A 14,385-nucleotide genomic window follows, 5' to 3' on the forward strand; every position below is an offset into this window, starting at 1 on the left:
CACCAGCCCACTTCTAGGGGCCCTATGTGACGTCACTACCCCCTCCCAGCCAACCGCAGCGACGAGGGGCAGCACTCCATGTCCCTCCTTACCGCCCTTCCCCTTTTCTCCCCCTAATTCCTTCGGTCCCGCCTCTTCCCCTCTCCTAGTCTCCCAAAGACAGCCCTCACGTTCGGTTTCAAAAGACCCGTGGTCCAATGAATAACAGGGCGGATGTAGAGTGGCGGCGGCGTCTGCCAATGCGCAGACTGCGAGGGCGGAGCGCTAGCAGCGAGCCTCTGACGGAGGGCGGCGTGTGACGCAGTCGGGCCCTCTACGCGCTGCGCCCGGAGCGGCGGTCGGTGGTGGCGGCGGCGGCGGCGACGGTTTCGTGGCGGCCGCGCGCTGCTCTCTGAGCGGCGGGTGGTGGTCCGGCCTAGGCCCTCACTCCTGACACTTCCCCTCCCCCACCGCACCGGGGTAAGTCGGGAGCCGGGGTGGTGAAGGCCGGAGTCCGGCAGGCTCCTCCTCCACTCTGGGAGGGCGGGTGCGCGGGGCGTCCCAGGCCCTCTCCGCGCCCGAGCCTCGCGCCCTAGCGCGCACCTTCTGCCCTGAGGGAGGGGGCGGGGCCCGCAACCTGCGGGCCCAGAGGCCTGGCCCTTCTAGCTCTGAGGAGGGATCGTTCTCTGTGGGTTCTGGGCCTGGGGGTCTCGCGTTGAAGCCTCCCTTTAGTGAGCGTTTCTCTAGCAGGTTGTACTCATTCATTTGCCCGTCAGTGATTAGGTGGGCAGGCCCTTGGCGGGGGCAGCGCCTTGAGACCCTGAGGGACGGTTTCCTCAGCACTTCACTGATCATCGTGCGGGATTGGGCTTTATTTGCTTTGGCTTCTCCAAGGGGAAATTTGCAACCCCAGGGGAGGGTGAGTGGGTCGGGAGTTTGTGAGCTTATTAAAACTGTATCTGAGAATTAAGGTCATTTAATGGAGTGAAACCGTACTTTTTGTTTTCCCACGTGTCCCACATAAAGTTAGACGAGAAACAGGGTGAGGTTTCTGGATTACTTATTTTAGCCATAAGGACCTTGGAAATTAAGTCAATTCTCCTACCCTATATCACGTGCAAGTTTCACAGGTGGAGAAGCTGAGGCCCAGAGAAGAAACAGTACTAGAAAGTGCCAGAAATTTTTCTACTATACTGCCCTCCCTGGGCGTTCTAGCCCCCCATTACTGAGAATTCCCTTTAGAAAAGTGGAGGGGTTAAGATTGTGACATTGAGTAGTTGGAAGCAGAAACCTAGTTTTCAGTATCGTTTCCGATTTGGTTGCTACCCGCCCAGTTCACCTTAAGGCAAACGCTTCGTTAGTGGAACCCTAGACTAGACCATGAGAACTAAACTTAAAAGTTGAAGAACATCAGGGGTATCATGTATTGGGAATGAATTGATAAGGCTACATATTAGTGGCTAGTTCCCTGATCTAGGTCTGAAATTTTTATTTGTGTCAGCTGCTGAGGATTCAGAAGAAAGGGTCCAGTTAGTGAGCTACAGTAGAGTTGAAATAGAAAACAGGAAATATAGACAAAACTTAGAAAGATACACAGCAGTCATTTGGTACTTCTTGTATCTTGGGACTCATAACTCCTCTCTTACGGAATTTGAAAACAGAATAAGGTGAGAAAATTAAACTATTTTGGGAGAAGAAGCTAGGGAAGAAAGAAGAGAGCAATGATCATTCCCTGTGATAGTCTTATAAATTCAGAAAGAAACACTTGTTAGACAGATGGTGTGTTTGGAACTTGTTGAAGAAGTTTAGATATATAGAAAACAAACCAGAAGTTGGACAGGAAGGAGGTTCTAGGAAATACTTTTGGTAAATTTATTTTTTGACTCGTCACTTTCCTCTTGTTTTGATGACGGAGCAAAAATTGAGAAATGTAGTATCTAAGAGCGGGAGAAAACTGTAGTCTTAATACTAAGGGGTGAACACAGGGTGTGTTTTCTGTGCCATTTTCTCTTTTGGGAAGCCTCTCCCGGCATTCTTTCCCCTGCAGCCTTCTATAACACTTATTTGATACTTCTGTTTATGACACCAGTCATTTTGTATTTCAGCTGTGTCTTTTTATTAGACTGGTAAAAAATTTTTTGTCTTGTATTCAGTTTGCTTTTCACATAGTAGGCCCTCAGTAAGTGTGCTTGTCTGAATGGATAAACAAATTGGAGGAGTTAAGCCTAAAAATAGTGTATAAAGAGGCTAGGTATTTGTGTACTCCTGAAATACCAGGCCCAGATAAGAGGACCCATACCGTTTGTGTGTTACGTTGTACTTTGATATCTGACTATTCATGTCCACTTGCTCCTAGACAGCTAATAACAAGCACAACTTTTAGGGAACTGAAGTCATAGCTTGGAAATGTTACTTCCTTGTGATATTTTTACAGTAGCAAGTAACCTTAGGAATGGAGAAGGCAATGGCACCCCACTCCAGTACTCTTGCCTGGAAAATCCTATGGATGGAGGAGCCTGGTAGGCTGCTGTCCATGGGGTCACGAAGAGTAGGACACGACTAAGCAACTTCACTTTCACTTTTCACTTTCACGCATTGGAGAAGGAAATGGCAACCCACTCCAGTGTTCTTGCCTGGAGAATCCCAGGGATGGGGGAGCCTGGTGGGCTGCAGTCTGTGGGGTTGCACAGAGTTGGACACGACTGAAGCGACTTAGCAGCAGCAGCAGCAACCTTAGGAAGGGGTAGTAATACTGATGTTTAATTTCCAGTAAATATCACATCTGTAATTATGCAATCTGTTCAAAGCTTAAGGGAATAAGAAATTGAGAGATTTAACAATAGGTATTAGAGACAAAGTATATAAACAACGTTTCTTGAGAATTTGGCACATTCTGTGTGTTTAGAATTGAACCTAAGTATTTTTCATTTATGTATTGTATTTTACCCATTAGATACTCATAACACCCCCTCCCCAAGATTTAACAATCAAGAATGTCTTCAAACGTTGTCAAATGTTACTTAGGAGGCAAAACTGCCCCTCAGTGAGACTGCTGCTCTACAGAGAACGTTCCCAATATTTCAGTAAAAAATCTTACCTTTATCATACTTTGTCTATGTTTGTGGAGTCAGCTAATAAGTTGTATTTGGTTGAGATATCCTTGAAAACCCTTAAATTGTCAAAATCTGGGATGGGAAGCTAAAAAGAATACTAGAGTTGCTTCCTTTAGTTTCTCATTTCATGTCTGTGGTAGCCTCCCTTTCTCTGGAATAGGAGAAATTAGAGTCCTGTTTGAAAGGGGATAGGTCATTGGGTAAATAGAGCAATATTTATTTCATTTTTTGTGGAAGAAGCCAAAAGAGCTTGTACTTGAATTGATACAATTAAATGGGATGCTATATCTGGTCCTAAGAGTGAAGCTGGGAGGTAGTAGGGTGAGTTGGAAGATGTGAAACTGGAGTCAGACGATTAGAAGGGGGCCCTAACAGTTCAAGTTTGAGGTCTTGGGACTTCTTTATATTTTTAAGAATCATTGCAGACTCCAAACAGCTTTTGTTTATGTGGCTTAGTATTTACTGTACTGGAAACAGACCAATTTTGAAAAGATTTATTGATTTAAATAATAAATTATTTTGCTAATATAAATAACTTTGAAAAGTTACTAAAAAATTTTGTGATAAAAGTGGCATTGTTTTGCATTTTTGCAAATCTTTTTAATGTCTGGCTTAACAGAAGACCACTGAATTTGCAGATTTTATGCATTCAGATGGTTGGTATGTTATTTTAGTTGAAGTATGTGACGAAAATCCAGCCTCATACAGGTCCATAGTAATTGGAAAAGGGAGGAATGATTTATTATTTTATTTATTTATTGGCTGCACTGGGTGGCATGTGGGATCTTAGCTCCCTGACCAGGGATCAAACCTGTGCCCCCTACAGTGGGAGTGTGGAGTCTTAACCATTGGACCGTCAGGGAAGTCCTGGAAAAAGTGCTTTAATAACCTTTTCACATAATTGTAGATTTCTCCTTTGACACTACACTCAAACCTGAACATGTGTACAATGTTTACATTAAAATTCATTGGTCTGTCTTGCACTTCGAATGGGTGTTTACCCGAGCATGATATTATGACATCATATATTGGAATGATGGAATTAGGAATCACTGGGCTTCCCAGGTGGCTCAGTGGTAAAGATTCTGCCTGCCAATGCAGGAGATGCGGTTTCAATCCCTGGGTCAGCAATGTCCCCTGGAGAAGGAAATGGCAACCCACTCCAGTATCCTTACCTGGAAAATCTCAGGGACAGGAGACTAGCAGGCTACAGTCCATGGAATTGCAAAAGAGTCAGACATGACTGAGGGACTAAACGACAACAAGGGAATCATCGATTCACTGAGTCATGGGGCTATTCCAAATGTTGACAGATTTACGGTTGTTCATATTGCCACACATTTCATCAGATAAGTCTTTTAAAAATTGGGAAGCTAACAAGCTCGTAGTGGTGTACACAGGTTTTCAAGATTCCAGTTTTTGCTTCAAATCTTAAGTAAACATAGTTTGTCATTTATTCTTTGAAATGAAAATGTTCCATGAAGAAAAATCTGTTGGTTCCACTTTGTATTCACAAGTAATCACCCAACTGTTTTTCATTGGGGCAGCCCTTATAGTTCAACATGTAGAAGTGCTTTTGAGTATTTCCCACTTCATCCCCCAGAATAATTGCACACATTATTGAAAAGATGTGGCCTGAAATGTTGAGTTAATACAGTCAATAATTTACTGCTCTATCAAGGACATTCAGGAGAAGGAGAAGGAAATGGCAACCCACTCCAATGTTCTTGCCTCGAGAATCCCAGGGAAGGGGGAGCCTGGTGGGCTGCCGTCTATGGGGTCACACAGAGTCGGACACGACTGCAGCGACTTAGCAGCAAGGACATTCAAGCGCATAGGTTTTTATGTTTTATGTGCTGTAAGTGAGTGGCAGTGAAGAATCCAGTGACTCTACAGTTTGGGGCCAGTGTTTTATGTTCAGTTCTAGCAGTTTTATATACCATTAGATGCAGAGGTCAGTACAGTTTTTGGTTTTTAATATATATATTTTTTAATCTTTTGGCTGTGGGGCATGTGGGATTTTAGTTCCCTGTCCAGGGATCAAATGTGCACCCCCTGCATTATCAGCACAGAGTCTTAACCACTGGACCACTACGGACATCCCAGCACAGTTTTTTCAAAAAGACAAATAATGTCTTAGGATTATTATAAAAATAGCTTTTACTTCATGGGCCCCCTGAAGAAGGTTTTGGGGACTTCTAGGAGCCTTGAGAACCACTAATCTAAGACAGTGATTTTTCACACTTGGTTCATACAGCCATAAGTTTCTTTGAAAGTGTTCACTGATGAGGTTCTGTTGTGTCCCCATCCCTCTTTACTTCACCAGAACAGCTTTTGTGCTCTCTGTTTTATGAAAGGCACTTCTGATCAAGGGGAATATAATTGCCTGAATTAGCCTGTTCAGGAAGAAAACAATTCATCCTTCATGAGTGTGTATCAGAATCACTCATCACTTCACACCTTTGTTTAGACTACTTCCATGTACTTCTTTTACACAAAGATTACTAGTATCTGCACACATAACCTTCTTGCTAGATGGAATAAGCTTAAGAAATAGGCAAATGATTTTGTAAATTAAAAAGACGTGAGGATTTCCCTGGTGATCCAGTGGTTAAGAATCCACCTGCCAGTGCAGGGGACACTAGATTCGATCCTTGGTTCAGGAAGATTCCACATGCTTTGTAGCAGCTAAGCCCTTAGCCACAGCCGCTGAGCCCATATACTGTAGAGCCCATGCTCTGCAGCTCTGCAACAAGAGAAACCACTGCAATGAGAAGAGTAGCCCCTGTACACTGCAGCTAGAGAGAACTCTTGGGCAGCAACAAAGACCCAGCATGGCCAAACGTAAATAAATACATAAAATTTATATATTAACGTGAGTAGTTAGAAATGAGGCTGCAAATGTGAGATGAGCAGAAGTGAATGAATAATCGGAGTGCCCTCAGTATATTGTTTGGGGAGGTAATTGTTTTAATTTTTGCTGTGGTGCTTCACAGTTGTTTTAAATGGTCAGTAGGTGACACCAACAGTATTGGGAAATAAGTCATATTATGTATGGAGTTCTGGCTTGGCACTGATCAATCAAAGTTTGAGTGATTGATTTTATAATTTAAAATATTGTAAAACTAGACTGAAATCTGCTCTTGAGGAGCTCTAGTTTGAGGCATCTTTGTTCTAATAATCCTTTGGCGTAGGCTGTATAAGCCCTACCATTCAGGTATAGAAATTGAGATCTGAGGTTGAATATCATAACTACAATTACAGAGTAGCAAGTAGCAGCAGTTTTTTATTCCTTCTTTACCTTTTTATTTTGACTTAATTTTAGATTCACAGAGAATTAATTGCAAGCATACTAAATGGCAGAGAGTTTTAAATACAGATTTGTCTCTAAGACTAATGTACTCTTCACTACTTCAGTTTGTAAAATGAGTTGTTAAGGGGATGAAAAATGCTACTCAGCACTATGAAGAAGGAGCTTTATTAGGTACTCTGGATTATTTTAAATTAGTTTTGCACACTAATGGGAGAAATTGAGGGAAATCACAATACTTTTGACTAGGGCAGCAAACAGCTTACACACTCAAGCAGCAGGTATGACAGCAAATATATTGCATAACTAAAAACAGCTGGGAGGCATTAGTTTATGTAATCAGGGTTGGGAAGGGGAAGGGGAAGTATTTTTATACTGATAGGAGTCTGAAGGGTGTAATCTGGGACTGTCATGTTGAGGCAGGTGAGGCTTGAGTAGCAATTTTTAGAAAGAGAAGGGGACATAGTTGTTAGAAAATGTTATAACAAAAGGTATGGAGAAGGAAATGGCAAGCCACGCCAGTATTCTTGCCTGGGAAATCCCCTGGACAGAGGAGCCTGATGGGCTACAGTCCATGGGGTCACAGAAGAGTCCAACACGACTGAGTGACTAAAAACAACAGCAGCAAAGGGTATGGCTTGATCTGGGGATCAGTTACAAGGAGACTAAAACAAGAGAATAGTGAGTGGTTTTGCTGGGATATGTTATTAGGTGATTAAGAATAAGCCAATCTGTTTTACCTGAAGCTCTTACCAACTCCCATCCCTCCTCTCCCACCCAAGGCAAAAATTAGCAGTCATTCAATTCAGTTTTCTGTGGATGATAATTTCTGTCTTTTTTAGTACTTCTGTGAAGATGAGAGACGGTATGAAAAAGTACTTTGTAAACTAAAGTACTGTACTAGTCCATTCATCTAACAAATAGTGTTTTTGCTCTTTACTGAGTTGGATACAAAGGAACTCAGTGAAGCGGAAAGAAAAAATTACTTCCCATTTGTGTAATTTTCTGTTGTCAGAGAGCAGCAAACTTGCTTAGTCATTCAGATAGCACTTAAAGTTGGCAGTTGACTGGGTGTTACCATGTTTCAGGGTCTGTCCATCATTTTTCTGGAAGATAACTGAGTTTTGTTGTCGAACCCAGAGTTCACAAAGCTCACAAAAATTGGACATCAGTTAATTGAGCTTTAGTTGGGACAGTGGGGAATACTGGACTACTGTTATCTGTTATTAAGGCTACCTCTTGTATCTGACAGTCTGAATTATTACTTAGAAGATTGAACATAGAGAACAGAGTAAATTTAAGGACATTGCTTCTTTCCATATAGTACTATTGCATTTTTATTTATTCTTTGTAAATATGTCTTATATACCAAAGAGAGAAAAATTGCAATGAAATAAGTCAGTTCATCCTTAAAGGAAGTGGTTCATCTTTGTAGGAAAGTTCATTGAGATCATGGCAATATCTTATAAATTGTTGATCCACAAGAGAGATTACCTTCCTGGTGACTAGATCTCCCATATTTGCCAGAGAAGTGTCTCTTTCTTCTAATGGTGCTGGATCAATACTGCCAAGTTTTGGTCTCATAGGTTCCCTATTTGTAATGAACGCAAAGTCAATTCCCCTTAGTTGTCAGTGTTCTTTCTTAAGGCAGTCTAGACTGTATAGACTCTCAGAGCATAGCTTCTGGAGTTAATAATAGCTTTGTGATTTGGGGTAATGCAAGTTATTTCTGTCTCAGTTTCACCATTTGTAAAATAGGGATAAAAACACCTATTTCATTGGACTTTGGGGGATGTTTATAAGAGATAATTCATTAAAAAAAAAAACAGAACAGTGCTTGGGACACAGTAAGAAGTCAAACTTTAGCTAGTATTTATTCTAGAAGGATTTCAGTTTGGCTCAGGTTAATATATTTGAAAGGATAAAGATTTGAATGTGTGCTTTGCCTTTAAATGTGAATGAATTTAGAAGTTCCACACCTTTCACTCACTTGGATTACTTCTTTTTCTTTTTTGAATAGATTTTTTAAATGGAAATAGAGTTAATGTAAATATCTGCATCCTCTAGATCATTTGTTATTGATAATAGAGGAAGTAGACATTACCGAGAAGTTTGGATCCTCTGAATTCTCTGCCCCATGTCTTATTCCCCTTCCTCTCTCCAGAGGTAACCACCTTCATGTGTTTTACTAGTCTTTTTCTTTTACTTTTACTATGTATATATGTATCCATAAATAACTGTGTTATCTTTTCTATTTTACATAAAGAATCTGCCAGTTGTATCTTTTTGCAACTTCCTTTCTTTTGTTGAACATCTTTTACTTGAAATAATTCTTTTAGGGTAACTTTGTTCGAATGTTTTGATGATGCCTTATTTTTAGCTGAGTGCCCTGATTCACTACTTTAGTTGAGTAATTTAAGGTTGATGACATCATTACATAATAAACTGACAAGTACATTTATTATGTGTTTATCATATGAGGGAAACTGATATGAGAGGTACACAGATAACCCATTCTTGTTTTTGCAATATTTTAATTTTAATTTTTTTTAACACCAAAAACATTGTGTATTGGGTATAGCCGGTTAACAGTGTTGTAATAGTTTCAGGTGAAGGACAAAGGGTGAACAGCCATACATACACAGGTATCCATTCTCTCCCAAACTCCCCTCTCATCCACTGCCACATGATGGTGATAATATATCCCTACTTTAAACATTATCAGCTAGTTCAAGATAATATATACATATACATAAACATTTTAAAATACATATGTGTGTGTATACTATACTATACACACACACACATACTTATATATATATATATATACACACACACAGGCCAAAGAAGTGTCTGCTGGTTGTGTCCAGCCATTTTGTGATCTCTTCCTTTTAGCAACCTCATTAGATGAAAAATTCTGCCAAAAATCTTTCCTTTCACAGCTTTGTTTTGTTGTGAGAATTAATCTAGCATAATTTTATTTTTAAGTTAGAAATTACTTCTAAAGTAACTTGATCATTCAGACTGAGTTTTAAAAGCACATTTGTGGTGATTGCCATTAATTTAGAAAATGAGTACAACTGTTTCAGACTGCTTGTTGGGTTCTGGGGTAGTAAACAAACGGTACTGTTCCTATCCTGGAGTTCATTGTGTGTTGCAGGTTGTGTTGGGGGAGGTTGAGAGGTTGGCGTCTTTGGGAAGCAGACTCTGAATTGGAGATAATCCTGCATGAGTTTTATTGGAGAGCGCACTTGGGATCACCGCTTATGGGAAAGAAGAGAAGGAAGTAGAATGGGCTGAGGGAGAAACTGAGTTGTGATAGTATCTTAATGAAGGCCTCAGCCAATCCATGCAGGCTATGAAGCTGAAATCACCCTTCAGACTTATCCTAAGCTGGAACAAAGATGTCTGGCTTTTAGATATGGTCTGTCCCCTGAAGAGCTATGACAGACCTTGAGAGCGTGTTAAAGAGCAGAGATATCACTTTGCTGACAAAGGTCCTCTGAAGAGGATCTGACCCTTGGTGAGGCAACTTTTTGCATTAGAGGCAGTTCTGAAGAGGACTGACAGCTGAAAGCTGTCTTTTGGTAGTACGTCTCAGCAGCTGGGACAACAAATCCTTCAGTCCTCAAGGGAGATCTGTGTAGTTGGTGCTATCATAGGGTTAATGGTAGAGAGAGTCAAGATAGATATGTGTAAATAAATCATACTCTGTACTAAGGAATCCCAAAGGAGTGACTAACAGGAGTTAGGAAGAGCTTATAGAAGAGATGACATTTGAGCTAGGTGTTGTTGTTGTTGTTGTTGTTTTTTAACATTTTTATTTTATTTATTTATCTAGGCTGCAATGGGTCTTCATTGTGGCGTGCAGGCTTCTCTAGTTGTGGTGCGAGGGCAGCATGTGGGATCTAGTTCCCTGACCAGGGATCAGACCTAGACTCCCTGCATTGGGAGCACAGTGTCTTAGCCACTGGGCCACCAGGAAAGTCCCTCAGCTAGGTTTTGAAGAATGAATTAGGAGGTTATTTGGTAGGAGCAAGGGTTCGGGGGGTGAGGGGGCATTTTTTATTGAGTCACTGACATTTCATAGCAGAGTCAGGAAATTGGTTTATTTGAAGTGCAAAGGGTTTAATATATTAGCTTTTCTTTAATTTCTAGCAATCATGATAAAAATAATGAAGCTGTTTGTAAAATCTTGGTTTGCTTCCATGGGGATAATTTTTTAAAAAACACTTAGAATCCCAGTATGATCAGACTTGAGAGTAAGCCAAGCTCATCCTTGCCAGAACCATAAAGACAGGCTGAGCTTGAGTGAGAAGCTTTTTTTTCCAAGAGTCTAAACTGTGTTGGCCTTTTTCTTGAGTCTGGAACAGATGAATTTTCTTAATATACTGCACATGTTCTTGCTTGTTGCTTAGTATCTTCCATCCTAGGATTGAGGGTGTCCATGGGAAGTCGGAGGTTAAACTGGAGTGCTACTGCTTATCCCTTTTTTGACCTTGGGGAAACTTGTTGAATACCTGATCCTGTTCCCTCATTTGTAAAATACAGGTGGTGAGGCATAACCCCCCCTTTTAGGGTTGTTGAGATAACCTATAAGAGATTATAAACTGTGAGATATTTCTCAGGATATTTTATTACTCCTTAAAATTCCTTTGTGGAGTATATGTGTGATGCTAGGTTTGTATGTTAGGATAAGACTATTAGAAATCAAATTTTGATCATTAGAAGTTGTGGATTTGGTCTGGAGAACCTAGTGCCACAGAGGCACTAGTGCCAAACTGACAGAAATCTTCTATATGAGGATTTGAGTCCTGACATGTCTACTCTGTGGAGGATGTCAGACTTACACGAATAGATTGCTGTTTATAGGGTTGAATAAGAAAATGAATGGAAGATTTAGCATGATAATGGTATTACAACTCAGTTTTTGCCTTGTTGGTGATGGATGAAAAATGTTAGTCAGCAGATAAAGGAAAGTGAATTTTCTCTATCTGTAGGGCCTGTGACCCAAGACTGCAGTATAAGAGAGAGAACAATCAAAATAAGTTGGTCCAGACATCTGACCCCAGCACAACTGTCAGTTCTGAATGAACTGTTTAGTACTTCCAAGAATTATTTCCCCTGAAAGGGGAGTCACCAGTTGATAACGGTAAAGATCCAGTTCATCACTTTGTGACACCTGGTAGATTGAAAAGGCAGGAAAATTCAACTACATCTTACTGCTGACTCAGAAATGATGGAATGCCTGAAATACAGCCCCCAGTTCCAAGGAAATGCATTAGAATCATTTGAGGAGGCTTTCAAAATACAAATGCCTCCATCCTAATCCTGGACATTTTGGTTTCTGACTTCTGGAATGGGGTATAGGGGGGTGTAGTTAGAAAAACTTGCATCTAATTCTGATGTGGCCCTCTTGAACTACTGGTTTCAGTGAGCTCTGTTTAACTGAAGAAGTTATTAAATTCCTGGATGTTCGAATAAAGAGCTAAGTGTTGGAAATTTTTTTCTAGGGAAATATGGAGGGGGGCAGAACATTGCTTTCTGTATTTATTTCGTCTTTTCCAGTGTTGCACGCAGTGTTGCGGGTGTTAGTGCTAATGGGACTCTGGAACATTGTGGGCACACCCCAGCATGTTACATTTAATTCTATTATATGAATGAAGCATATGATTTTACTAGGAGAAAAAAAGTGCTTCGTTATGTGTAAATAATAGAAAGGCCATAGTACCTATCACAATCTAAACAAGCATGATTGTCTATTTTCTGAGTTTTAATATTAAAAGTAGTTTACTTAAGGCTTCCCTTGTGGCTTAGCTGGTAAAGAATCAGCCTGCAATGTGGGAGACCTGGGTTTGATCCCTGGGTTGGGAAGTTCCCCTGGTGAAGGGAAAGGCTTCCCACTCTGGTATTCTGGCCTGGAGAATTCCATGAACTGTCCATGGGGTCTCACAGAGTGGAACATGGCTGAGTGACTTTCACTTTGACTTTTACTCCTTATTTTCTTGTCTGCTGGCAGGTAAGTGGTAGCAGATATTTTAAATTTAAGGAAAATTTGTTGACCAGGACGGGGCAGGAAGTGTTTACTTTTTTGTAAAACTATACCTTTACCTTGTTTTCATTCAAATCTAGGGGGAAAAAAACTTTGACTTTGGCCAATGCATTAAGTGACTATGTACATAGTTTGGATATTTTAGGGGGCTCATTCATGTGAAATGGAGGTTTTGACCAAAAGTTTTCTATAATATTCCCAAAAGTAGGAGAAGATAGGTAAGCAGGGGACCATAGAGAATAGTGTTAAGAAGTAATCTCAAAAAGAATGTCAGGATACCAGAATCTCAGGTTTAGAGATGGGAGGAGGGGGTGTACATAGTTTGAAGAACAATACTACAGCATTTATATACCAAAAAATACAGGGAAAAACTTTTTACAGTGCAAACTATTGAAAATAAAGCCTGACAAAAAATTTAGCTTCTCTGTTTGGGATAACAGAATGTCATTGTAATTTTTAAGGAGTATTCTGCCTAACTTCCTACATGGGGCATACCAAAATAGGGCACAGTAGACCTGATGTCTTTATTAAAGGGGGGCTTAATTTTTAAAAAGGTCAAAAAACATTGTTTTAAAGGGATGGTTGTGGGTGTGATACAAGGTTTACTTTCACATTATGGTACTGATTGAATTTAGCTCAGTTTTACAAAGTCTGTTTTATCATATAGAATTTTAGGATATTGAACAAGGGTGAACATTGTGTTACAGTTTGAATGGGCCGATTTAAATTTGTAGAATAATACATTTTCTGAAAAAAATTCCACTGCATTTTATGGTCTTTAAAAAGTGATAATTTTTTCTTCTTTCCAGCTTTCTGAAGATTTTGAAGATGTTTAATAAGTCATTTGGAACGCCCTTTGGGGGTGGCACTGGTGGCTTTGGCACAACTTCAACATTTGGGCAGAGTAAGTTTTAAAAAATAACAAATGAGGGAGAGAAATCTTAAGCTGTTTTAAGAACAAATCCACTCCAATAGTTTTAGGTAGGAATTAATTTATACTTTGATCTTTATAATAACTTGAAAAATAACCAGGATAAAATCTTGTTAAAATTTTCTAAAACATAGAAATACATTCTGAGTTTTCTTGGTTTTCTGATCCTTAGTAGAATGTACTTACTGTTATTAATTGGCTATTTTATCAGAAAGTTATACTTTGTTACTAATTTTCAGACCAGGAAATACTTTTTTAAACATTGACCTGGTTTAGATTTTATTTTGATTCTGGAATTTGCTTCATCAGATACTGGATTTGGCACTACTAGTGGAGGGGCATTTGGAACATCTGCATTTGGTTCTAGCAACAATACTGGAGGCCTGTTTGGAAATTCACAGACCAAACCAGGTAAGGATTTTATTTGGAATACAATTGGTTTATTCATAGCTGGTATAGGATTTCATTTAGTGACTCCAATCTGTGTAACTCTTCCCCCCTCCCCCCTCTCCAGGAGGCTTATTTGGTACCAATTCATTTAGCCAGCCAGCTACCTCCACAAGCACTGGCTTTGGGTTTGGCACATCAACAGGAACATCAAATAGCTTGTTTGGAACTGCAAGCACAGGAACCAGCCTCTTCTCATCCCAAAACAATGCCTTTGCACAAAATAAGCCAACGGGCTTTGGGAGTAAGTAGTAAATCTTTGGACTTCTGCCTCTAACAGTTTGATTTTCTTATTGAATGTGTTCTGTCTTCCCCTTTTCCCTGTGTTCATCCACCCCCCTTTTCTCACCAGACAGCAAGAACATGGAGAGGAAAACTTCAAAATGTATTGAAAAGTTTAATAGGCTGGAAGGGAAGGGGTTATGTACATCTCTCTCTGAATGGAAGTCTGAGGAGGACTAGTGTTTAAGGAATATGCAGAGGAAGAGGCACCTGATACAGAATGGCCAGAGAATAAGATGAAAGGCCAGGTCTGAGTACTTCATAGGTATCA

The 14,385-nt window shown here is 40.2% G+C and overlaps 1 protein-coding gene across 3 annotated transcripts in view; it reads left to right on the forward strand.

Moving 5' to 3' along the window:
* Window positions 1–161: 161 nt before the first annotated feature.
* Window positions 162–14,385, forward strand: part of NUP98 (nucleoporin 98 and 96 precursor) — an 86,879-nt gene continuing 72,655 nt past the window's right edge. For 2 of the 3 annotated variants that reach the window (XM_019974489.2, XM_019974491.2), the window contains exons 1-4: window positions 162–459; window positions 13,264–13,358; window positions 13,695–13,796; window positions 13,900–14,076. In XM_019974489.2, coding sequence (XP_019830048.2) covers window positions 13,283–13,358; window positions 13,695–13,796; window positions 13,900–14,076 — 355 coding nt within the window. In that variant the 5' untranslated portion in view covers window positions 162–459; window positions 13,264–13,282. The remainder of the gene's footprint in view (window positions 460–13,263; window positions 13,359–13,694; window positions 13,797–13,899; window positions 14,077–14,385) is intronic. The other variant, XM_019974490.2, reaches the window with a different exon arrangement.

This window comes from Bos indicus, chromosome 15 (assembly GCF_029378745.1).
Source record: "Bos indicus isolate NIAB-ARS_2022 breed Sahiwal x Tharparkar chromosome 15, NIAB-ARS_B.indTharparkar_mat_pri_1.0, whole genome shotgun sequence".
NCBI classification, from domain to species: Eukaryota; Metazoa; Chordata; class Mammalia; order Artiodactyla; family Bovidae; genus Bos; species Bos indicus.